This window comes from Podarcis pityusensis (genome assembly GCF_964106645.2).
Source record: "Podarcis pityusensis genome assembly, chromosome: 13".
NCBI lineage: Eukaryota > Metazoa > Chordata > Lepidosauria > Squamata > Lacertidae > Podarcis > Podarcis pityusensis.
This window is the reverse complement of record NC_138038.1, coordinates 41,046,605-41,070,588: the sequence shown is the minus strand read 5'-3', so window position 1 is coordinate 41,070,588 and position 23,984 is coordinate 41,046,605. Positions and strand designations below refer to the sequence as shown.

General features: G+C 43.2%; 2 protein-coding genes across 3 annotated transcripts; one reads left to right on the top strand and one right to left on the bottom strand.

The window, feature by feature from the left end:
- The first annotated feature begins 1,642 nt into the window (after nt 1-1,642).
- SLC39A2 (solute carrier family 39 member 2) lies at nt 1,643-9,109 on the top strand. Its single transcript, XM_080978932.1, has 4 exons — nt 1,643-2,307; nt 2,906-3,036; nt 4,343-4,396; nt 8,032-9,109. Exons 1-4 carry the CDS (start codon nt 2,193-2,195, stop codon nt 8,626-8,628), a joined length of 897 nt encoding a protein of 298 aa, XP_080835058.1. The 5' UTR covers nt 1,643-2,192; the 3' UTR covers nt 8,629-9,109.
- A 3,276-nt stretch (nt 9,110-12,385) lies between these two features.
- Nucleotides 12,386-15,855, bottom strand: LOC308461226 (vomeronasal type-2 receptor 26-like). 2 transcript variants are annotated; one of them, XM_080977953.1, is made up of 3 exons: nt 14,165-15,855; nt 13,770-13,896; nt 12,386-13,468 (listed from the first exon to the last, which is right to left on the bottom strand). In XM_080977953.1, exons 2-3 carry the CDS (start codon nt 13,843-13,845, stop codon nt 12,558-12,560), a joined length of 987 nt encoding a protein of 328 aa, XP_080834079.1. In that variant the 5' UTR covers nt 13,846-13,896; nt 14,165-15,855; the 3' UTR covers nt 12,386-12,557. The 2 variants fall into 2 exon arrangements, with proteins under 2 accessions (XP_080834079.1, XP_080834080.1); XM_080977954.1 differs by having other exon boundaries at nt 13,770-14,393; nt 15,580-15,855.
- Between the last annotated feature and the right edge of the window lie 8,129 nt (nt 15,856-23,984).

The following is a 23,984-nucleotide window of genomic DNA, read 5'->3' as shown; positions in this document are numbered from 1 at the left end:
TCTTTATCTTGAACTGTGTCAGTATCTTGAATAGCTCAGGCTCCTTGACTAAAGTTGCCTCATTTGCTTAATTATTGCATAACCTCGACAGAATAGAACTTACTGATTTAGTACAAGGGTGGGGGTTCTGTAGCCCAACTATTGCTTGACTCCCAGCTCCCAGCAGCCTCAACCTGCATGAAATCTTGCTGCTCCAAATTTACAGAGCCACCAAAAGGCAGAGTAGAAGGGGGGGGGGAATCCAAGATGGGCCAGATACCAAATTCACAGCCCTGCCAGTCTTAACACCATTCTTGCAGAAGAGGGATACACCGTCCATTTCTGTCCTGTGGGTTCTTAGGAGAGGAACATTTCCTATATTAGCTCCAGGACAGGTGTAGTTAGTCTCTGGTTTCTTCTCAGGGAGGGAGTTTTGTAAGCCTCCCTCAGTCTATTCCAAGGTGTGCCCCTTTCTTCCTCTCCTTTGTGCCATCAGAGCAGTGGGGGAGGAGAAGGGATGGTCTTGGAGCCAGAATAAGGGGGCCTCTGAGGGTGGGTCTCCTTGAGTGGGCAGAAGTGGGCCCCTGTTTGTTTCTACCCCCTGCCCCCAGTGCAGGTGCTCAACACCATAGGAGACAGCTGCCCAGCAGCAGCAGGGAATCATAAAACCAAAAGCCCAGAACTCAACCCCCCCCCCCACTGATCAGTATTCAGAAGGGCCCAAGAGCATCTGACCAGCACAATCTACATGAGTAAAGCTGACCGAAAGTCCAGAGGTAGCATTATTATCAATTTACGATGGGGTGGAAGGTTCGCAGGCTATGAAGGACTTGCTCACAAATTTATTGACAGCTGCATGAATTATTCTAGCCAAGAAGTGGAAGGGGCAAGCAGAATACAAAATGGAAGAATGGTTTAAAGGGGTGTGGGATATAGCTATTAATGATAAATTAACATGTGCCATTAAGGTAAGACAGGGAATATGCAGGAGAAATGATTTTGAGGAGATATGGAGGGTGTTTGTAGAATTTGTACTGTTAAAACAGAAAGGGGCCAAACCATCGCAAGAGGTGTTGAAATTTTGGGAGGGTGGCTAGTTAACAATGGAATGGTTTCAGTGGTGAGGTGCACATTTTTATTCTTATTTATTTATGATTATGACTTTGTCAAAATAAAATAAAAATGAACAACCTACATGAATTCATTGGCAGAGGCAGATGGTCAAGTGTCTTGCTTAGCAGAGAGGGAGATCTGCTGTATCCTGTGGCCCCTGGGCTACCCTGCCAAGGCTCATAAGATTGTGCCTTGAGGTTTTTTGCAATGTTTTGTGCTTGTTTTCCCCTCTCTTCCCCCTTATCCACGTCTGAAGCAAAACGTGAAAGGTGCAGCTATTGAGACCCACGCACTTGTTAGCCTTGACCTGCCAGCTGGAAAACAATCTTCAGCTAGATCAATAGACTCCCGTTTTTTAATGAGCATTTCTTATCGAGAATTTGAGGTGGAGCCCTCGACTGTGGCTGCTATGGCCCAGTGACCTTAAAATTAATGACGAAACGATCGCTTGTAGACTGTTTATTGTAAATGAAATTACGCGTTTGCATAATGAAGGGGAGGGGATGGGATGGGACAAAACCCAAGTGGGCGGGCGGCTTTCTGGAGTATCGGGGTGATTACTCACTCCCTAGAAGGCGGCTAGGATTAGACCGAGGTTGGATGGAAGCAGGAATCTGATGAGGGAGGTAGAAAAGAGAAGGAAGGAAGGTGGAATGCAAGAGAGAACATCTGCAGGACAAGAGACCAGAAAGCTAGATCAATGAGGGAAATAGCAGAGGGTAAGGAACAAGGGAACAAGGTGGGGAGTAGAAGGCTCCATGAAATATCTCTAGAAGGCAGAGGTTGAAGACAGCACCATACACCCAACTGCTGCTGGAACATCTCGTTGCTTTTGATCTTGCTATATATGGATTCTCAGTTCATGAAGACTCCATAGTGTGAGACGCTCTTCCTACTCTTTCCCCCACTCATACTTCCAAAGGGGAGAGCTTTATTGCACCAGAAGAGTGTGAAGAGAGGTGGACTTCTCTGTTTGGGACTAGTTACTAACACTCAAAAGTCCTTTTGGAATCAGACTGGCCCGAAAAGTGTCCAGAGATACGACGGATAAGCCTTTGCCTCTCCTCCCGGTGTGATTTTCCCTACCCTACGCTGCAGAGATGGATCAATTGTTGGAGGTCAAGATCGGCTGCTTGGCAGGTCTGCTGGTGGTCACGCTCATTTGTGGCCTCATCCCGGCGCAAGTTAGATGGTTCCAGAGCAACATGGCCAGAGGTGAGCAGTTGATGGAAGGGATTGGAGTGGGTATGGCCTGATCTTCAGAGGGGCTGGATGCAATGTGACTATCAGAACTTGTGCAGGAGTGCAAATGTTGTGCTGTGCAACATCAGGAAGTCTTTATTGTTAACTCTCTAGGTGGCTATATATTGAGGTGGGTCCCTCTTTACCACTCTTGATCTTTCTGGTGAATCAATGCTCACATGTTCCTTTTACAGATTAGCGTTCCTTCTACTTCCACACCCAGAATAAGTAAACAGGGCTTAAGTGAGCTGAACAAGCAAATTAGCTCTGTTAAAAAACATTACATTTCATTGGGCAAAAAAGCTCTATCCATGGTGCTGGAACTCAAAGGGTGCTTTACACCTCCAGATTATCTCTTGATGTGGTGGATCTTGAACTCTTGAGCATGCACTGAATTCTAAGCATGCAGGTGTTACTCTCCTTTATTAGTAGTATTAGTATTGATTAGTATCCTGCCTTTCAGGAACCAAATCTATGCAAGTGACTTACATTAAGATATATTTTTAAGACATGGATTGGCAGCCTCTACATCTGACATAATCCTTCCTATTCCGCCCTGCATCTCTTCTAGGGAAGCATCGGCGCATCCTCAGTTTCATAGGCTGTTTTGCCGCCGGAGTGTTCCTTGGGGCCTGCATTATGCACATGGTGGCCGATGCACTGGGAGACATCCAGGAGGAACTAAAAAAGAGACGGCAGCAGGTGAGTGCCATCGCAGCAGTCTCTTAAATCTGAATTCCACTGCAATGAATTTGGATGGGCCACAGCTTGGTGGAACAACGTCTGCTTTATATGCAGAAAGTCTGAGCTTCAGTCCATAGCATCTTCAGTTAAAACAAGATCACGGGAGATACCACTGTCTGAGACCCTGGAGGGTCACTGCCAGTCAGAGCAGACTGGTGTTCTTCAACCTTGAGTCCCTATACGTTGTTGGGGGAGACAGTACTGGACAAGCTTAAACCAGTGTCCCGGCTCTGACATTGGCTGAATTGTACAACTGGACTTCAGTGTTCCATGTTTTAGTAAATAACGGTTTGGACCAATGTAACCCACTGTACATGGTGCAGCCTTTGAAGATGGCATGGAAATGTCGACACAGAACATGGTACCAAAAATCTGAATGGAACTGGCCATTATAAACATATTGCACAAGTTTTGTTTGGGTTGTGTGGGGGGGTTTTGGTTTGTTTGTTTGTTTGCTTGCTTGCTTTCACTGCTTCATCTGACTTGTCCAATTCAAAATACTGGGTTTTTTTCTAACCTATAAAGCTGGCTTAAGACCTAAAAGATCACATCTTCCTAGATGTACCTCCTTTTATCATAAGGTCATGAATAGAGTCCCTTCTTCTAAAAGTGCCTGCACACTATGAAGTGAACTACTGTCCATGAACGCTTATGCCAGGGGTTCCTAAACTGTGATCCAAGGACCACCCATGGTCCACGAGCTTCATTCAGGTGCTCCGTGGTGTATATGTATAAGTGCAATCAGAAATCACAGCACAGCATAACTGCTACAACAGGCAGAAAAATCATTAAGTAGTCCATCAAGACCACCAGCAATTTTCAAGTGGTCCAAGGAGGGGGAAGTTTGGGAACCACAAGCTTATGCCATAATAAATTTAAGACTCACCCATTTTGCTACAAGAGATTAACACAGCCACCCCTTTGGAAATTGTTCTAATAATTAGGGGTACTGTTGCACTGGGATTGGGAAAGCAGCAACAAGAGGCCTTAGAATGAATGAATGAATGAATGAATGAATGAATGAATGAATAATAGATAGATAGATGATAGAGATAGATAGATAGATGATAGATAGATAGATAAAGTTTGTGGCATGCAAAAGAAGTTCATGGTTCCAAAATTTGACAGATCTTCAATATCTGAGCTCCCACTGCTTGAATAGGGAGGAAACTTGATTCCACCACCATGATAGCCAATGACTGTGAACCATTCTTGTCCTTAGAATGTTTCCAACTCAGCTGTTTGTTTGTTTCTTTTCCCCCAGGGAGCTTCTATGCATAAGCAGAACGGCACCTCTGAAGGTGATGATGATTCTGAGGTATGTTTCCCCTTGTTTGAACACTGTTGTTCCCCCACCTTTGAGATTGCTGATCAGGTTAGCTTTGGATAGGCACGAGCTGCCATTGTGATCAATTATGGATTATTTATTTTGTAACCTTGGGTATTGGCAGGGGAGTTGAAAAAGCTTTTTATCCATCTTCTGACTCTCCTTCAGGGAATGGGGCTGTGAATTCGGGTGCAGGATCCACACAGTCAAGGATTTTGTTTTCTAGTCAGCTGCAAAAGGCTCTCAAATTTTGCAAGAGTGTATGGGGGTGGGATGGTTGATTAAGATCTCAAGCTTGGCCTCTGCATATTTCACAATCTTTTAATGACTGTTCTAATCTTGCTTGGCTCAGGTCTTGGTTTTGGTTACTTATTTAAGGATCTGTGAACAGAACCATAACAAACCTTTTAAAACATCTACCTTGACTGGTACACTCTCTTGTAAAATTTTGTTATGGTTGTAGTTGTGTTTGCATTATTGCATTTTTGAAATTAATTGCCTCCTGCGGTGAGGAGTTTCTTCCTGCTGTGAGGAGTTTCTGTGAGGAGACACCTGAAGGCAGCCCTGTTTAGGAAAGTTTTTAATATTTAATGCTGTATTGTTTTTAACACTTGATTGGAAGCCGCCCAGAGTGGCTGGGGAAACTCAGCCAGATATAAATAAATTATTATTATTATTATTATTATTATTATTATTATTATTATATCTGGAGAGCAAGATACAAAGGCATATATGTCTGTCTGTCTGTCTATCCATCTATGAAGAAAATAGAATGGGGATGCAGGTGGCGCTGTGGTCTAAACCACAGAGCTTCTTGGACTTGCTGATCAGAAGGTCGCCAGTTCGAATCCATGCAATGGGGTGAGCTCCTGTTGCTCTGTCCCAGCTCCTGCCAACCTAGCAGTTCGAAAGCAAGCCAGTGCAAGTAGATAAATAGGTACCGCTCCAGCGGGAAGGTAAATGGCATTTCCATGCGCTCTGGGTTTTGTCATAGTATTTCTTTGCACCAGAAGCAGTTTAGTCATGCTAGCCACGTGGCCTGGAAAGCTGTCTGTGGAAAAACGCCAACTCCCTCAGCCTGAAAGCAAGATGAGCGCCATAGGCCCATAGTTGCTTGTGACCAAACTTAACCATCCTGGGGTCCTTTACCTTTACCTTACACTTCCTAGGCACAGATCTGAGCCATTCTCCTCTTGCCTCACTTCTTTCCTAGGGAAAACCCACTATTTGTTTTGCTCCAGCTGAATGCAAAGGAAAGCAGCAGAGCAGCAGCGGGACAAGAAGTGTGGAAAATCACTTTGTCACTCCAATGTTATACTCAACTAGCTCCTTCTTATTAATGTGGGGGGGGGGTATAGAGTCAATGGAATAAAATAGTTCCCATCTTGCAGATACAGTGGTACCTCTAGTTATGAACTTAATTCATTCTGGAGGTCTGTTATTAACCTGAAACTGTTCTTAACGTTCTTAACCTGAAACTGTTCCCTTGGCCTGAAAGTAAGATGAGCGCCACACCCCATAGTCACCTTTGCCTGGACTTAACCGTCCAGGGGTCCTTTACCTTTTTACCCTTTCTTTTTCTTTTTCTTTTTTGACCTGCCAGCTTACTGGGCAAGTCACTAGCTCTCAGTTCAGCCTGGCTCACAGGGTTGTTGCTATATCTATCTATCATTTATCTATCTATCTATCTATCTATCTATCTATCTATCTATCATCTGTCATTTGTATATCGCCCTTCATTCATCCAAAGATCACAAGGTGGTATGCAACATATTATTAGGGTAATATGGAAATGGAGGAGAGTATGCCACCTTGAACTCTTTGAGGGAAGGAATGGATACAAATATGAAAAACAAATTTAAAAGGGGGGTGCCGTCGTGTACCTGATTGTGGGAACACAGCCAGTTCCGATACATTACCAAACGGTGAGCTGAAACACATTTTATTGTATTGTATTTTACTTTGTTATTTATTTGCATTTATATCCCATTTTTCTTCCAAAGAGCTTAGAGTGGTGTACGTTTTTATTCCCCCCCCCCCCCCAGCTCTCCATTTTATCATTGCAAGAACTCTGTGAGGTTGATTAGGCTGAAAGACTATCTCTAGACTTTTTGCCCAGGTGTGGATTTGAACCCTGGTCTCCCAGGTCCCAGGTGCAGCCTGCACCACCCTGCTTCTATTTTTCACACCTCTCTTTCCAAGCTCAAGTATTGTGAGCACCTTTTTTTCCTCCCTTCAGGGAGGTGCTGTTGCAATCGAAGACTAAGAACCCTGCCAAGACAACCTTGTTCCAGTTGAGAAATCCTACGGTGGCCCTTGATTGCCACCTGGTGGTGCAACTTTAATTTTTAAAAAACCCCAGGAACCATGGAAAGCTCTTTGAAGACTTGAGCACCTCTTAGGTTTAGATAAAGTCCCTGGGTAAATGAATAGAAGAGCAATAAACAACACCTGGTTTTATAAATCACACATGTGCAGAAACTGCACCATAAATAGCGCCCCCCAAAAACATTTTAAAATGGTATAGGAGGTCAATCAGATCAACCAATGGCCTGGTTAAAAAGGAACGTATTTGCCTGGTGCCTAAAGGTGTATAATGAAGACGGGGAGAGGTTTTTACACCCTCATCTGGTCCATCCAGTGAAGCTGAATGTTGGAAGATTCAGAATAGGCAAAAAAAAGTATTCACATAGTATTTTTATTTTTTATTTTATTTTATTTTATTTTATTTTATTTTATTTTATTTTATTTTATTATTTTATTTTATTTTATTTTATTTTATTTTATTATTTTATTTTTTATTTTATTTTATTATTTTATTTTATTTTATTTTATTTTATTTTATTTTATTTTATTTATTTTATTTTATTTTATTTTATTTATTTTATTTTATTTTATTTTATTTTATTTTATTTTATTTTATTTTATACCCAGGGGTCTCGCAGCAGTTCACAGAATAAAATCAAGATATAAAACCACAAAATACATAATGAAAATAAAAAGAACAACCCAATAGCCCTTCCCTTCCCCTCGCAGCCACAAAAACACAAACACATTTTTAAAGGGCTTAGGATGTAAATCAGATCAACCAAAGGCCTGGTTAAAAAGGAATGTTTTTGCCTGGCGCCTAAAGGTGTATAATGAAGGTGTCAGGCAAACTTCCCTGGGGAAAGCATTCCACAGACGGGGAGCCACTTCAGAAAAGGCCCATTCTTGTGTTGCCACCCTCCAGACCTCTCAAGGAGGAGGCACACGAAGAAAGGCCTCAGAAGATGATCTCAGGGTCCAAGTACGTTCATATGGAAAGAGGTGGTCCTTGACGTATTGCAGCACTGAGCCGTTTACTGTAGCTCTGTGCATAGCTGTCAACTTTTCCCTTTTCTTGCAAGGAATACTATTCGGAATAAGGGAATTTCCCTTTAAAAAGGGGAAATGTTGACAGCTATGGCTCTGTGGTAGCGGGGAATAACGGTCTCCTAACAACTCTCAGCACCCATAATAAGCTACACTTCCTAGGATTATTTGAGGGAAGCCATGATTATTTAAAGGGGTATGATACTGATTGAAATGGACACTGCAGATGGGGCCTTAACTCATGTCCAACTCTTTCTCTCCTCCCATGGCAGATGTACCCATTTGGGGAGCTCGTCATCTCAGCTGGCTTCTTCCTGGTGTTCCTCATTGAGAGTGTGGTGCTCCATTGTTGCCCCAAGGCTGTGCACTCCCACGGCGACCACAACACCGAAGAGGATCACAAGGACCCGCCAGAATCCCACAGCTCTTTCCGGGCATTCGTGCTCTTCCTGTCGCTCTCCTTCCACTCGGTCTTTGAGGGCCTCGCCATCGGCGTCCAAAAGCAGGAGACGGCCGCCATTCAGCTTTGCCTGGCGGTGCTGATCCACAAGGCCATTGTGGTCTTCAGCCTGGCTTTGAAGTTGGTGCAGAGCGGCACGCCCGCCCGGTGGAGGTTGCTGTACTTGGTGGTGTTTGCTTTGATGTCTCCCGCTGGCATCAGCGTGGGCATCGGTGTCTCCCTTTACAACAGTGACGGGACCAGCCTGGCTCAGGCTTTGTTGGAAGGGGTGGCCGCGGGGACCTTTCTCTACGTCACCTTCCTGGAGATCCTCCCCTACGAGCTGCGCTCGCACGAAAGCCCCCTCACCAAGTTCTTCTTCATTGGACTGGGCTTCTCCATCATGGCCATCATTGCCATTTGGGCATGAAAGAGTGGCTCTTCTATGTTCTCCATGAAAGCCCATCACAACGGCACTCATAGGCTCCTCTCTTTCCAGATCCTCCTCTATTCAGCCATGAGAGCCGTCACCTCCGGTGGTACTATGTACTAAGTGAAGGGAAATAACCAGCAACCCACATGGACGAAAATGCAACATATATGAAGCAATGGAGCTTGAGCGACAAATACATCATTTTTAGCTTTGCTCCCTGAACTATTGGAAAGCCACAACCATCAGCACAATATCCTAGCAGCAGTGATAATTAACACAGTCAGTAGACCTAACACAAGCAATGGCATCACTTCTTTCAATCATCGTGAAAGACTAAATGTACAGTATGTAGGGTCTACCTGCAAGGAACTCCGGAACAAGTAGGATATTGGCTAAGGGGTAAATGGGACATTTTAAAAGAGGCTGTTGGGTTTTGTGTATGTGGGTGGAAATATACACTGAGTTGTTTTGTTTTGTTTTGTTATGTTACCCTTTTGTCTGTCTTTGGGGAAGGTATGTGTGCGAAGGATGTTCCTACATGTGTGAGGAAGAGGGTGTGTGTGTGTGTGTGTGTGTGAGAGAGAGAGAGAGAGAGAGAGAAGGGGAAGTATCCCATGTGAAGTGTGTGTGTGTGTGTGTGTGTGTGTGTGTTTGATGGTGTCCTGGTTCTCACTGCTAGATGTATGTTTTGTGGATGTGGATGGAAATATACACTCAGTGTTTTGTTTTGTTTTGTTTTGTTACCCTTTTGTCTGTCTTTGGGGAACGTATGTGTGCGAAGGATGTTCCTACATGTGTGAGGAAGAGTGTATGAGAGAGAGGGGGAGGAATATCCCATTGGTGTGTGTGTGTTTTTGATGGTGTCCTGGCTCTCACTGCTAGATGAAGAACTTAGACTTCCAGCTTACTTTCTACCAAAGGCTTAAATGTTTAGATCAGAATGTTATGTAGGTCAGTTTTCGAGTCATAGAAACCAGTGGGTGCATAAGAGGTTAGAAATAATGGCTAAGCACAAGTGACATGCCCTCTGTGCTCTACTTTTGAAGGTGCTATTGGTGTGGCAGTTGTCCCAAATCTTGGAACTTGGCTTTCAAATGAGCCCTCATCCAAGTGATTATGCAAGGCATGCTCTTGCTGCTGCTGCTGACAGCACCGCATCCTTTGAGATGGGGGTGGACTCAAGAGTCTGCTTGGCATCCAATTTATTCCCAGAAAGGAATTTAAACTTGGGACAGACAATGTTTTGGGGGCAGGGTGCTCTTCTGTCAGCCTGACAGCCCCCTACCCCACCTGCCTATGAGGCTCAGTAAGGCAGTCAGCTGGGATGGGTACTGCCACCACTGCACACACCCCCATCCCCTAATGTCTGCTCCTCTCCAGCTTTCTTTTGCTCCCAGTGAAGCCTCCAGGCAGCGGGTGTAGAGGAGGCTTTGTGTGTGTGGCCATTTTCAATTTTGCCTGGAGTGGTAAAATGTCCTGGGCCAGCTCTGGCCAGGCCCTTCCACAGAATCCACATCTCCATCTTCCAGCCCACTGCATCCCTCTTCTGGATTAGGCTCCTCTTGGTGTCCTGATTTCAACTGTTCCAGCTTGCTAGGAGCTTCCATGGGATCATCCAACTCTTCACCAGTTCCTCCTCAGCACCCAACTACCCTCTCCATGTCTCATGACAGACAGGGTATCCCCATGTGTGGGGATAGAAAGGTGGAGAGAAAACCCAGAAAGAAACCAGTGTCTATTTCTTCCTTCCTTCCTTCAAATCACTACACCACTCTAAAGTAGATAAGGTCCTTAACTGGGTAGTGGGCTATATGCGGGATAGATCCAGGCCCTGTGCTGTTGAGGGTGAGGGTAAGGCAAAAGCAACAGACAGAAGGTCTTCTAATTGCTCAGGCCAGTCAGCTATGTAGCTCAGCAATTGTATACTTTGGCCTTAATGTACCAGGGGCACCCTTCTTAAGATTGTCATGTGCATTGTTTGAAGGAGCAGGGGATGGACTAGGCCTTTGAGGTCCCTCCTAATGATACAATGCAGTGATTCGGGGCTCTCCTGCTCATTCCTAAACAGTTGTGAGGCAAGAAACCTGTTGATCTACAGCAGGGGTGACCAATTCCCGAGAGACTGCGATCTACTTTCAGAATTAAAATCTGGCAATGAAAATCTGGGGTTCAGGTCAAAGTTTCAAAGTTGTTGAGCTTTTTTTAGGGAGGAGGACTTTCTTAGGAGGGAAGTTCCGTTTTGGGGGGAGTTAAAACCAAGGGTCTAAGGGAGAGAGACTTTCTCTCTCACAGTAATATCGCTTTGAATGAAAACAGCCACAGAGAGAAAGCTCTGTCTTCCCTTCCACTGATCACACAACAATGGGGGCGGGGCAGGAGTCCGTTTCAATGACGCTAAGGAAAGGGAGCCAGAGATCGGCCTGCGATCTACCAGTAGATCCCCATCGAGCTGTTGGACATCCATGATCTACACCCAACCATTAACAGAGCTACCAGTGGGATCCCAACCTACTTCTACTGTAGGCAATGCGAAGATGTTGTCATACCACAATGTAAAGGTACACAAAGCCAAGTCAGAGTGAGGGCAGGAAATATTTCCTTTACTGAAAATAAAGAGTTCCCAGACAGCACCATGCAAATGATCTGATTTGTTTACATGGAAGTTTGGATGCCTCACTTTCACATACTCCAAGAATGCATGAGAGGGTGGTGAGGGTTTAGCTCCATGTGTTTACATAAGTAAGTCTACAGAGTGCAGGCTGGCATTTGCTTTGATTTGCATTAACTTGCTGTCACCTGCCCAGTGATGTGTTAATGAAGCATCTGTAGTAATAGCAATAACGATGACAATGAAGAAAAAGAAGATGCTTATCAATACAGCTTAATCAAGAAAATAAATGGCTTAAGAAAAAAACTTCTGTATGCCTGAAGGACCGTCTCCACCCCCATCATTCATCCCAGTCACTGAGATCCAGCACTGAGAGCCTTCTGGCAGTTCCCTCACTGCGAGAAGTGAAGCTACAGGGAACCAGGCAGAGGGTCTTCTCGGTAGTGGCTTCCCACCCTGTGGAACGCCCTCCCATCAGCTGTCAAGGAGATGAGTAGCTATATAAACTTTAGATTACATCTGAAGTAATCTATTAGCCTTGTAAGATTTACTTCACACATCCTGCATAGGTGCCTACCAGTAGAAACAATCAGGCTGGAGGGCATTCATAACAGGGACTTCTAAATTGTGGCTTTGCAGCTGTAGAACTCAATTCCTTCTGAGACTGAAAAGGCTCCATTTCTCATGTCAATTAAGCAGAACTTTACAATTTCAAAAGCACCCCTCTCCGGCTTGTAATGGCTAATATAAACTGGGGTTATAAATGGGGGCTTTGTGTACTGGGGTCTGGCTGGCTGATAGTTAATTATGTGCTGATATTTAGGCATTAGTATTATTTTTATTATTATGGGTACATGTGACAGAGTCTTTAGTGTTATCATCCCAAACTTGTGTAAAGCTCTGGTGACAGATTCAGCAGGCGCCTTCTGTTTCATCCTTTAAATACCTGCTGAAAACTTTTTATGCCACCAGGCTCTTGCATGCAGTTAAGAAATTATGTTTCCATAATGATTAGTTTATCATCTCAGATCTTAAATTTGTACATAGTTTTATTGCGTTGTTGTAAGCAACTTTGATATTTATTTATGACACAGTGGAATATAAATAAATAAGCTCCTTTTCAAAAAGCGGCTTATAAACAAACTACTAGATTTATAAACTGAGTAAAAGCCAAACTGGCTGGAATTTTACATCATCGGAAGTATTTTCCAAACATAAAAGAAGGCATTGCTTGTATTTCGGTTAAGGTTGTTTTAAAAAGACAAAACAACCAGAAAAGTGAGTGGGAAAGAAGCTACAAAATCAAGGAGGAAACCTATCAGATTTCACAGTTCTTTTTTCTCACAAGCTGATCCCTGGTGTTCAGCTCAGGCCTCAGAACAATAATATAGAATTTGGGGAGGAAGATGCAACCCAGCAACCCAGCGCTAGAAGTCAAGATAGAGAAGATCTCCACAGCCACCATAAGTTTTCCTTTGGTGCTCAGGTAGGTGGGGACAAAGGACAGCCAAACACTGCAGAAGACCAGCATGCTGAAGGTGATGAGCTTGGCTTCATTGAAAGTATCAGGCAGCTTCCTGGCCAAGAAAGCCGCAGTGAAGCTGATGATGGCCAGAACACCCATGTAGCCCAGGACAGTATAAAACATGGGGCCTGATCCTTCATTGCACTGCACAATGATCTGGCCAATCTGGGAGTGCATGTCAAACTCTGGGAAGGGGGGAGAGGTTGCCAACCACAGTGCACAGATGCCAGTTTGAATAAGAGTGCAAAGGATGATGACTGACACTGCCAGCCTCTTCCCCACCCATTTCCTCATCCTGTTTCCTGGCTTGGTGGCCATGAAGGCCAGAACTACAGTGATGGTTTTTGCCAACACACAAGAAACAGCCAAGGAGAAGATGATTCCAAACACCGTTTGACGGAGAAGGCAGGTCACCTTCCCAGGCTGCCCAATGAATAGGAAGGAGCAGAGAAAGCAAAGCAAGAGGGAAATGAGGAGGGTGCAGGTGATGTTCCAGTTGTTGGCCTTGACAATGGGAGTCTCCTGGTGTTGAATGAAGATCCACATTACCACTAGTGTGATCAGAAAAAGGGAAAGTGCAAATGAAGCCAGAATTATTCCCAAGGTCTCTCCATATGATAGAAAACTTATAGTTTTAGCGATACAGCCATCCTGATTTCTATTTGGATGTTGATCCTCAGGGCATTTGTTACAGTGGTCTGCATCTGAAAGTTATAAATCTTAATCATTGAAAATGTGCATGGATCTTCTTCAGCATCAACTGTTTCATGGTGTGGCATGAAATATGGCCTCGGTAACATTTCTCTTGGACAAGAAGAACAGAATCCCTTCCCCTTTTTTGATGGTAATGTGATAAAACAAAGGAATCCCCTTTCTAAGGAACACCCTTTCTAAGGACTATCTGCAATGGCCCATTCACACATCAGAGTCATGGGCCTTTGAGAACATTTATTTTACAGACACCTGGATTAGCATTCCCCATGTAACTTTGCAGTCTCTACTTACCTGTCAAGGCTGAAATCATGCCTTCAGAGCACTGAGGACAATCATAACAACAAATCTGTTCCCCCTGACGTGCCATCTTGCTTTGTCCAGGGTGGCAACTCTCAGCACATGTGGATTGTGGTGTGATCTAAGAATATCCAGAAAGAAAGAATTTAAAGTATAAACAATTGGTATTGAACTGCCAGCCCACAGGGCTACTGAAGGCCTAACGTGAATGTATAAAGATTACCCAGTCCTTACACCTCCTCATCCCCTCTCCTGGATTTCTGCAGATTCCTCCTGAAATACCTGCATGGAACCAGAACAGGTTGGACTTTACACTATTCTGTGTGGAACCAGGCGCAGGCAGGATTTGTTCAGAATCTATTGTTCTGGAGAATATCTGTGTTTCCCACCTGGTTAAACTTGTGATTCCACACAACAGCACTTCCATTGATGGTGAACTTCTTTCCTTCAGGAGCCTTTGAATCAAGTCTTCCAACGCGAACTCTGTGTATGGACAAATTGGGGAATGTGACAGTATTGACGATATCATATCCTGTTGCCCAGTCTCCATTTTCATCAAAAAAAAAATTCTTCTCCAGCACTGTTGTTGAAACGGATGTGTTTCAGGAAGGAGTGAAGCTACGTAGATTGGAGAAGAAAAGGACATGTTACTGCCAATTGCAGTAACAGTTACTGTGTTTTACCTGGAATTTACTTTCTTGTTTGGGGGCTTGTAGACACTTCCACTTGTCCCATTCCTTGAAAGTGTGGGTCTGTGTGTTTCCACTTGACCTACATTTCCTAGGCAAGGGACGTGGGTGGTGCTGTGGTCTAAACCATGGAGCCTCTTGGGCTTGCCGATCAGAAGGTCGGCGGTTTGAATCCCCGTGACGGAGCAAGCTCCCGTTGCTCTGTCCCAGCTCCTGCCAACCTAGCAGTTCGAAAGCATGCCAGTGCAAGTAGATAAATAGGTACCGTTGTGGTGGGAAGGTAAATGGTGTTTCCATGCACTCTGGTTTTTGTCATGGTATTCCTTTGCACCAGAAGCAGTTTAGTCATGCTAGCCACGTGGCCTGGAAAGCTGTCTGTGGACAAATGCCGGCTCCCTTGGCCTGAAAGCGAGATGAGAGCAGTGGACCCATAGTCACTTTTGACTGGACTTAACCATCCTGGGGGTCCTTTACCTTTACCTTACACTTCCTAGGCACAGATCTGAGCCATTCTCCTCTTGCCTCACTTCCTTCCCAGGGAAAACCCACTTTTTGTTTTGTTCCAGTTGAGGGCAAAGGAAGGGTTTTCCCCCGGGGAAAGCAGCAGAACAGCAGCGGGACAAGAAGTGTGGGAAATCACTTTGTCACTCTGATATCATACTCAACTAGCTCCTTCTTACTATTGTGTGGGGGATATAGAGTCAATGGAATAAAATATTTTCTCAATTTTCATGGTTGCCATAACGAGATATGAGGCCCGTGTTGAATATGCTTTGTTCATAACCTTTATAACCTCCCTGAACTTTGTCAGTTCCAGATGCCTTGGATTTCAGGTCACATCATTCCTGACCGTTGGTCATTTTGGCTGGAGCAAAAAGGAAACTGTAGTCAACAACATTTGAGGAATACCAGGTTGGGGAAAGCTAGCAGAGAACATTTCAAAATTCTGCGAAGAAACACAGCATCTTAAATCATCATGGTTCATCAGGGCAACCTCAGTATTTGTATATGTATGTGTGTTGTTGCTGAATCAAACTCAGTCAATTGCTAAGTAATAAACCTGAATCCAGCATTCATGGTCATATATTAAGTAGAGGTGGGCATGAGTTTCCTACCTGCCATGGGTAAACATTTGAGCCATTTCTTGTGGCACCATTGAGTGTTGCCTTCTGCCTAGATCTTGATGAAAACATGGCGTGGAGAGCATGTGCAACAGCGTAAACTGCATTGTAAATACTGTAGCTCTGACCAGACATTCCCATTTCAAAAACCAATCCAGAGAGGCTCTTCAAGGTTTCTTCTCCAGTACAGTTTTTTACGTCTTCTGCAACAATGCCCAGTGAGGGAAATGCACACATAAATGAGACAGACCAGAAATGATGGATGTAATAAAGTGTAGATTGATTAGGATGTATAGTCTCAAGGAACTCTTCATATTTTGCCATATAATTTGTGTGGCATGTGAAGGACAAGGTGCCATTGAAGGTTTTTGGTGTGAATGCGTACTTAACCGGCACAGTTGTGAAATCCCACTGAGCTGTTATGATCCAAACCCTCTCTTCTGGCTTCCTTTCAAGAAATTCATGCAGAAATAGAACCATTCGTAAGCTCTCCATAGTCCGTGACTCCCCGTGAACGAGAATCACATTGGTTACAGCCGAAAAGAGAACTGTGCTTATTCTCACCAAGTTCTTATCTGTTAGCAGTGCTTCATCAAAGACCTCCTTCGGTGTTGGAATAATTTCCTTAAAAGCCACACAAATATTGTTCTGGTACAGCCAAGGCATGAGAGTCCTCAACAGTAGTTCTCCAATGTCATCATCTGAAATAATAAGGCCAATCCAAGTCCATCCAAAATGCTGAAGCAGCTGAACAATCCCAGCATACTGAGGACGTTCATTTGGCATCATCCGATAGACAGAAGGGAACTGTGTTTTATCGCTCAGTGCAGGGTCGAAGGATTTATAGCTGAGCTAAAAACCAGGAGCAACAAAATTTTTTAGACCTAACCAAAAATTCAGATTTTTCCTTTGGTGATCTGGCAGGAAGACCGTTTAGGTCATTTTATATTTGATACAAATACTGCAGGGACTATAAACTCTCCAATACCACAAACTAGACATGATTACTGAGCTGATTAAAGAAACACATAAATTAGGTGGGCCGGGGGGAGAGGGAGAGAGGGAGAGCATATATACATGCCGACACTTTTATACAGGGCATATTTTAAAAAGAAAAGTTAACAAAAGGCTTCCAGTTCTATTCCTTGTTATTTATTAAATTTTTATACTACATCATCCAAGATAAAAACACAAAAATATGTACCATGATGACAAACAAAAGCAATACCCACCCCAGTTTTAAAGGCTGTAGGTTGTTTAATTAGCTAAATGCCTGGGAGAAGAGGAATGTTTTTGCCTGGTGCCTAAAGATATGTAATGAAGGCATCAGGCAAGACTCCTTGGGGAGAACATTTCACAAGAAGGGAGACACCACAGAAAAGGCCCATTCTCGTGTTGCCACCTGTCAAACGTATCCTGGGGAGGCACATTACAAAGGCCCTCAGATTATGAGCTCAGGGTTTGTGTCAGTTCAAAGAGGCAGTCCTTGAGGTATTGCGGTTCTGAGCCATTTAAGGTTTTATAGGTCAAAACCAGCACCTTGAGTTCGGCCTGGAGACTAATTTGCAGCCAGTGCAGTTGGGCCAGAATTGGTGTCAAACTGTCTTGCCCCATATGTGAGAAGAGCATTGTGAACCTGACTTTTTATATAAAAATTCAGAATATTTCTTATTGCAACTTACTATTCATTATTATAACTTAGGGAGAAAATGTTAAACTGGAGGGGGAATGGAGAAGGAAGAAAATGAGGGCAGATTAACTGGACTGATTAAATCCAGGGTTGTTCTGGCCTTTAATGAGATGGTGCTGGCCAAACCACTCAAAATGGCTTCTGATGTCACAGTGTACATTTCCTCCTGTTCATTCACGTGGGTTGATAGTGAGGCCTTCTGGAACCCAGCTTCTATTGCATGCATTTCCCCATAGGGTCAAGTTAGTCCCTGTGTTAAACACAAGGAAGGCCATGGGTACACAAATGTGCTTGTTCCACTAAATACTCCTACTGGTTGCACCTATGTATACAGTACACACCTGCGGCATCTTATAGATATTTAAGATGTGGGGCATCTGCTTAGAGTTATGAGAGGTGAGCCCTCCAATGATGGCCATTAGTTTGTATGTCTTGTCACAGATGTAGTTAATGGGGTTCCCCTGATTTTGGAAAAGGAGTTCCATAGTCCCAGCACAGGATCCCACTTCATTGAGAACAGTAGGAGTGATGATGGATGATAATGTTGTGTTAGGCAAGAGGTGGTCGTTATTGTTGATCTCATTCATGGCCAAAATAAAGGCAAGGACTTGATGGTAGTAATTGTGTATTATACTGCAATGATATTTCAATATAGACTTAGGGCTGTTGCATATCCAATGATTTAATGTACAGAGTGGACTTATTGACCATTGGAAGCTGTTCCTGAACTACAGTGGTACCTCAGGTTAAGTACTTAATTCTTTCTGGAGGTCCGTTCTTAACCTGAAACTGTTCTTAACCTGAGGTACCTCTTTAGCTAATGGGGCCTCCTGCTGCCACCACACCGCCGGAGCACGATTTCTGTTCTCATCCTGAAGCAAAATTCTTAACCCGAGGTACTTTTTCTGGGTTAGCGGAGTCTGTAACCTGAAGCGTATGTAACCTGAGGTACCACTGTACCAGGCACAGGGTTGTTCTGTGGAAATTATCTCTATAAGTTAGGGTTGCCATATTTCAAAGAGTGAAAATCCAGACACAAAAGTTGTTGTGCCCCAGATGTATGGCAGCCCTAAAGGTAAAGGGACACCTGACCATTAGGTCCAGTCATGGATGACTCTGGGGTTGCGGTGCTCATCTTGCTTTACTGGCCAAGGGAGCTGGCGTGGTCATGTGGCCAGCATGACTAAGTTGCCTCTGGTGAACCAGAGCAGTGCATGGAAACGCTGTTTACCTTCCCGCCGGAGTGGTACCTATTTATCTACTTGTACTTTGTGCTTTCACAACTGCTAGGTTGACAGGAGCAGGGACCGAGCAACGGAAGCTCACCCCGTCGCGGGGATTTGAACCGCCGAACTTCTGATCAGCAAGTCCTAGGCTCTGTGGTTTAACCCACAGCGCCACCTGCATCCCTAGGCTCGTTACCGATGTAAGCATAAATCAAACTACAATTCTCCCTTTTAGTATGTAGGCTTCAGAACTTTAGTAAGAAGCAGCAGCAACGCGAGGGGCCCTCAAAGAGCTGCCACGTCAAGGTGCAGACTGGACCCCTCAGAGAGTTGTATCCAATGAGTCTTCTGCCAGCTACCCTCTGCAAATGTCTGCAGCATTTTGATTGGATTTTATATGAATTCTTTGCCTGTAAACCCTATAAAAGGTTCAGGGGGGTAACACACACACACACACACACACACACACACACACACACACACACACACACTGTTCAGCCTTTGTGGAAGTGACAGTGCTGAACCTATTTACTGTAGTAAATAATTTTTGGACTCTTTCTTCAAACCAACTCACAAGTAGTTAATGGCACTAGTGAGACAGCAGATTTGCCCTACAACAGAGGTAGAATGTAGGTGTCGTATCTAGTAGCCATCAATAATCTTATTCTCCACGAATTTTGTCAACAAGGCTTAGAATTCCACCTTTCACTTGCCTTGGCTTCCCAGACTCCCTGCAAAAGTTAGTTCAGGAATAGACACCTGCCCTATCAGAGGCACCAGTTTGAGAAGGCAATTGAGGCAGGGCCAAGGCCATGTTTGTGATGTGAGGATCTGGGGACAGATCCCCAATGTGGTGGCCTTGTGGCTCATTTCTCCTCTGGGTGGGGCCACTGGCAGGAGGCTGCTTCAATCACTCCTCACTTCTGTAGTAGGAGGGGAAAGAAAAGGAGCTGGCTGCTGGAGGCATGCCGTGCTTGGCTCCAATGTTTGGCACACCGTGCTTTTGGGGCATAGCAGGGCCTCGGCCCTTACCCCCAAAATATAGGGGGACGCAAAAGGGCTCAGCCCCTAGGAGCCGGTGCCCCCTGTGCCCTAGATATTCTACTGGGAAGAAAGATGCAAATAATTCATTCAGTTCTTTATGCTGCTTTTGCATACCATTGACTAACTTATTATCCAATGGATCATTCACCCACTCTAGCCAGTCTCTTCCAAATAATCTATTTAATAAAATGCACTCTTCAAATTCTTTTGAAGAATCCTTTATTGACTTATTGCATTTCTTTTGTCAAAAATTGTGTTCTTGTTCATTTTCATTTGGACAAGACTTTTATTTTCTACACTTGATCTTAGCCAAAAGGCCGAGAAGCGATATCCTGTTTTAATGAAAGACTGGGGAAAATTATAAAAAATAGATTTAAAATTCACAGCATATTATTTGATAAAGGAATTTTTTATGAAAATGATTTATAGGTGGTACTTGACTCCTAGTAAATTGGCTAAAATATATAAAAACAACAAGAACACATGTTGGACGTGTAAGCAGGGGGAAGGAATCCTATTTCATCTGTGGTGGATCTGTCCCCAAATTTAAAAATTCTGGGACACTGTCTATGAAGAATTAAAGAAAATGCTCAGACAAACATTCTCTAAGAGCTCAGAGACCTTTTTACTGGGCATTATGACAATAAACACCCCAAGAAAAGCAAAAGAGTATTTCTATACGCAACAACTGCGGCTAGAGTATTAATTGCCAAATGCTGGAAAGGGGATTTGATACCAACTAAGGAAGAGTGGCAAATGAAATTGTGTGAATATGTTGCGCTAGCCAAAATGACAGAAGCAATAAGAAAATTCTATGTGTAAACATGGTTCCCAAATCAAAACTTGGATGTGTCCAGAGTAAATTTCACAAAATAAAAGACAATTAGAGAAGATATCCTATATAAATAGAAGGTCAAAAGTATACTAGAACACAGTACAAAAGAAAATTAAATAAAGAGAGAAGCTGTTAAGAGGTAGGGGGGAGTCAATTATTATAAAGAGGATACGAACATGTATAGAATAAGTAGATTATGTAAATGTAAAGGAAAAAGTGGTGATAGCATGTTCATCGTACTAAATTACATTTGGGGTCCAATATCACTATTCCCAAAAATTCTGTGGCGGAGTCTGCCCCTTTTGGGACTTCTAGATTGTTGTGCTTTGTCCTCTTTCACACAGTGTGACAATATCTTTAGTAGGTCCTTCACTGTCCTTTCTATAGAGTTTGCATCTATCTATCATCTGTCAATCTATCTGTCACACATCCTTTCTGGATAAAGAATTGTATTAAGGGTTTGGATTTCCACAAGAACATTTAGAATAATTTTTACCGGTGGAGAGCAATAGTTCTTTCACAATAAGGACTTCTTTTCATCGATCCTCTTCTGATACCATGTTCACACTATGCTATTTAGTTGGATGTCTTACTTACGTGGAATGTACTTCCTCGTCTGGAGTCGTATTAAATGGAATCTCCTCAAGGCTATGAATTAGAAATGAAGCAAATTCACCAATGACAATATTCTCTGGGATGCTGAACCCATTTCGAAGCTTTGGCTGCTGCCCCATTGCACTGTGCACATTCTTGTTGACAACCTGAGGCAGGTGCATCAGCAAAATGAGCAGCAGGAATGAGGTCCATCTGGCTACCAGAAAATCTTGCCCCCAGCTGGTCATATTCATTGTGACAGAAAAACAGAACATGAGTATTTGGTGGGCGGCAAGGGAGAAGAATGCTTCAAAGCCTCATCCGAGTTAATTTTCAAACATATTTGACAGAATGCTTCAAAGAGCTGTGTGTGAAAAGTTGTTTTTAGACTCGCCTTTATAGACGTGGAGTAGCATTCCACCAATATTTAAGGTGGATACATCTATTGCTCTCTTTCTGATTGTGTTGGGATCCCACTACAATTACATGAGGACTGTGATTATGATAATTATAGGGTAGGTAAGTACCTTTTCCAAGATTCTCACCTCTCAACAAAGTTAAGAAAAACATCTTTCGCTTCCTCATATTCATGTCTGCTAATGAAATGTTCAGTGCTGAAACTGAGGGCAGGCTAGGTTTTCAGTAGGGTAGGAATGCTCCTATAGCTAAGTAGAGTAATAAAACCCAGATTCTGTAAAAAGAAGCATAACATTTCTATAACTTAAAAAAATCTATTGGTCTAGTATTGTGAAACGTGGAATAAATCTTCTATGTGATTTGGTTTATGAAAGAAACAAGTTCTTTTGCTACTTTCTCTTATTCATTGACAGGTTCAGTTAGCTGAATCCAACTGTTAATCAAGCTCAGGAAAGTTTGCAGATTATTAATATGGATGTTCTAGGATGTATAAGAAAGGCAAAGCTGTACTTCTTATGAATTAGAAACAGTAGTTCTCAAACAGCATGATCAAATTTGTCTTCCCCATCCCCACATACACTTTAGATGCTAAGAGTGGAAGCAGATGAGGCAACAAAGTAAAAGGGGGAAAGTGGAAATTTACCACTTCACAAAGTGCTTCAAAAACAAAAAAGTAGACACAACCTGGTCTATAAGTTAACATTCTCAAAATAAAAATGACCATCACATGAAAATGAAGAAAACTGAAATTATCAGTCAGGTAGCATAATATTGTTTCCTCACAAGCTGATCCCTGGTGTTCAGCTCAGGCCTCAGAATAATAATATAGAACTTGGGGAGGAAGATGCAACCCAGCAACCCAGCGCTAGAAGTCAAGATAGAGAAGATCTCCACAGCCACCATAAGTTTTCCTTTGGTGCTCAGGTAGGTGGGGACAAAGGACAGCCAAACACTGCAGAAGACCAGCATGCTGAAGGTGATGAGCTTGGCTTCATTGAAAGTATCAGGCAGCTTCCTGGCCAAGAAAGCCACAGTGAAGCTGATGATGGCCAGAAGCCCCATGTAGCCCAGGACAGTATAAAACATGGCGGCTGATCCTTCATTGCACTGCACAATGATTTGGGTAGTCTGTGAATGCATGTCAAACTCTGGGAAGGGAGGAGAGGTTGCCAACCACAGTGCACAGATGCCAAGTTGAATAAGAGTAAAGAGGATGATGACTGACACTGCCATTCTCTTCCCCATCCATTTCCTCATCCTGTTTCCTGGCTTGGTGGCCATGAAGGCAAGAACCACAGTGATGGTTTTTGCCAGCACACAAGAAACTGCCAGGGAGAAGACAATCCCAAACACTGTTTGACGGAGAAGGCAGGCCACCTTGCCAGGCTGCCCAATGAATAGGAAGGAGCAGAGAAAGCAAAGCAATAAGGAAATGAGGAGGGTGCAGGTGATGTTCCAGTTGTTGGCCTTGACAATGGGAGTCTCCTGGTTTTGAATGAAGATCCACATCACCACTAGTGTGATCAGAGAAAGGAACAGAGCAAATGAAGCCAGAATTATTCCCAAGGATTCACCATAAACTAAATAGACAACATGCTTAGGAATGCAGTGGTCGTGGTCCTTGTTTGGATGCTGGTCCTCAGGGCACTTGTCGCAGTGGTCTGCATCTGAAAGTTTTAAGGTTTAATAGTAAAAAGAAGTACATGTACTTTCTTAACTAAGATGTTATATTGGTTAATTCAATTCTTGATTCTTAAAAGAAAAAAGAACCATAAAACATTTTAAAAATTCCAAATTTCGATCATTCTGACTTAACTTTTGACCTTACAACTCTTTGATTTCCCCCCAAAAAAACAGTTGCATGCCTTTATTGCAAATATTTTTCTGTTAAATTCAGGAGGTTTCATGAGAAGTTACCTCATGAAATAGTTAAATATAAATAGCTTAATGTGTGAACAGAAGCTGCGAAAAGAGTTACAAGTGAAGAGATACAAAAGCACATTATTATTATTTAATCATCATCATAAGTTCTTATATCTTAAATGGTCCATTTACAGAGTCTTAACATTATGTTTGCATATTAAGTGATGAACATGCACATGCAAACCAGCATTTTGAGCAAATTGTTTTACCAACATCTGGACTTTCATCTGAATGCAATTCTGAAATCTTTACTTACCCTCCAGGTGTGAAACCATTCCTTCTGAGCACTGAACACAATCATAGCAACAAATCTGTTCTCCCTGCCTCACGATCTTGCTGTGTCCAGGACGGCAACTTTCAACACATCTGGATTGGGGTTGGATCTAAGAAACAAAGAATTTAGAGTGAAGACCACTAGTTGGGAACTTCAGGCCTGTGTGCTTAGTTTTCACAGGTAGATTTGATTTTTTGATTTTTCACAGTATCATTATCATTATATATTTACACCCTATCTTTCCCCTGATGAGACTTGAGATGGCTTACCTATAAAAAGAAGAACAGCTAAAAACATAGGAAAACTATTAAAATGCAAATAAACATTGATAGATGTAAAACTCCAAGTCCCATCCCAGGAAGATGACCATGAAGGATACCAAGGCTGGTGGTATGG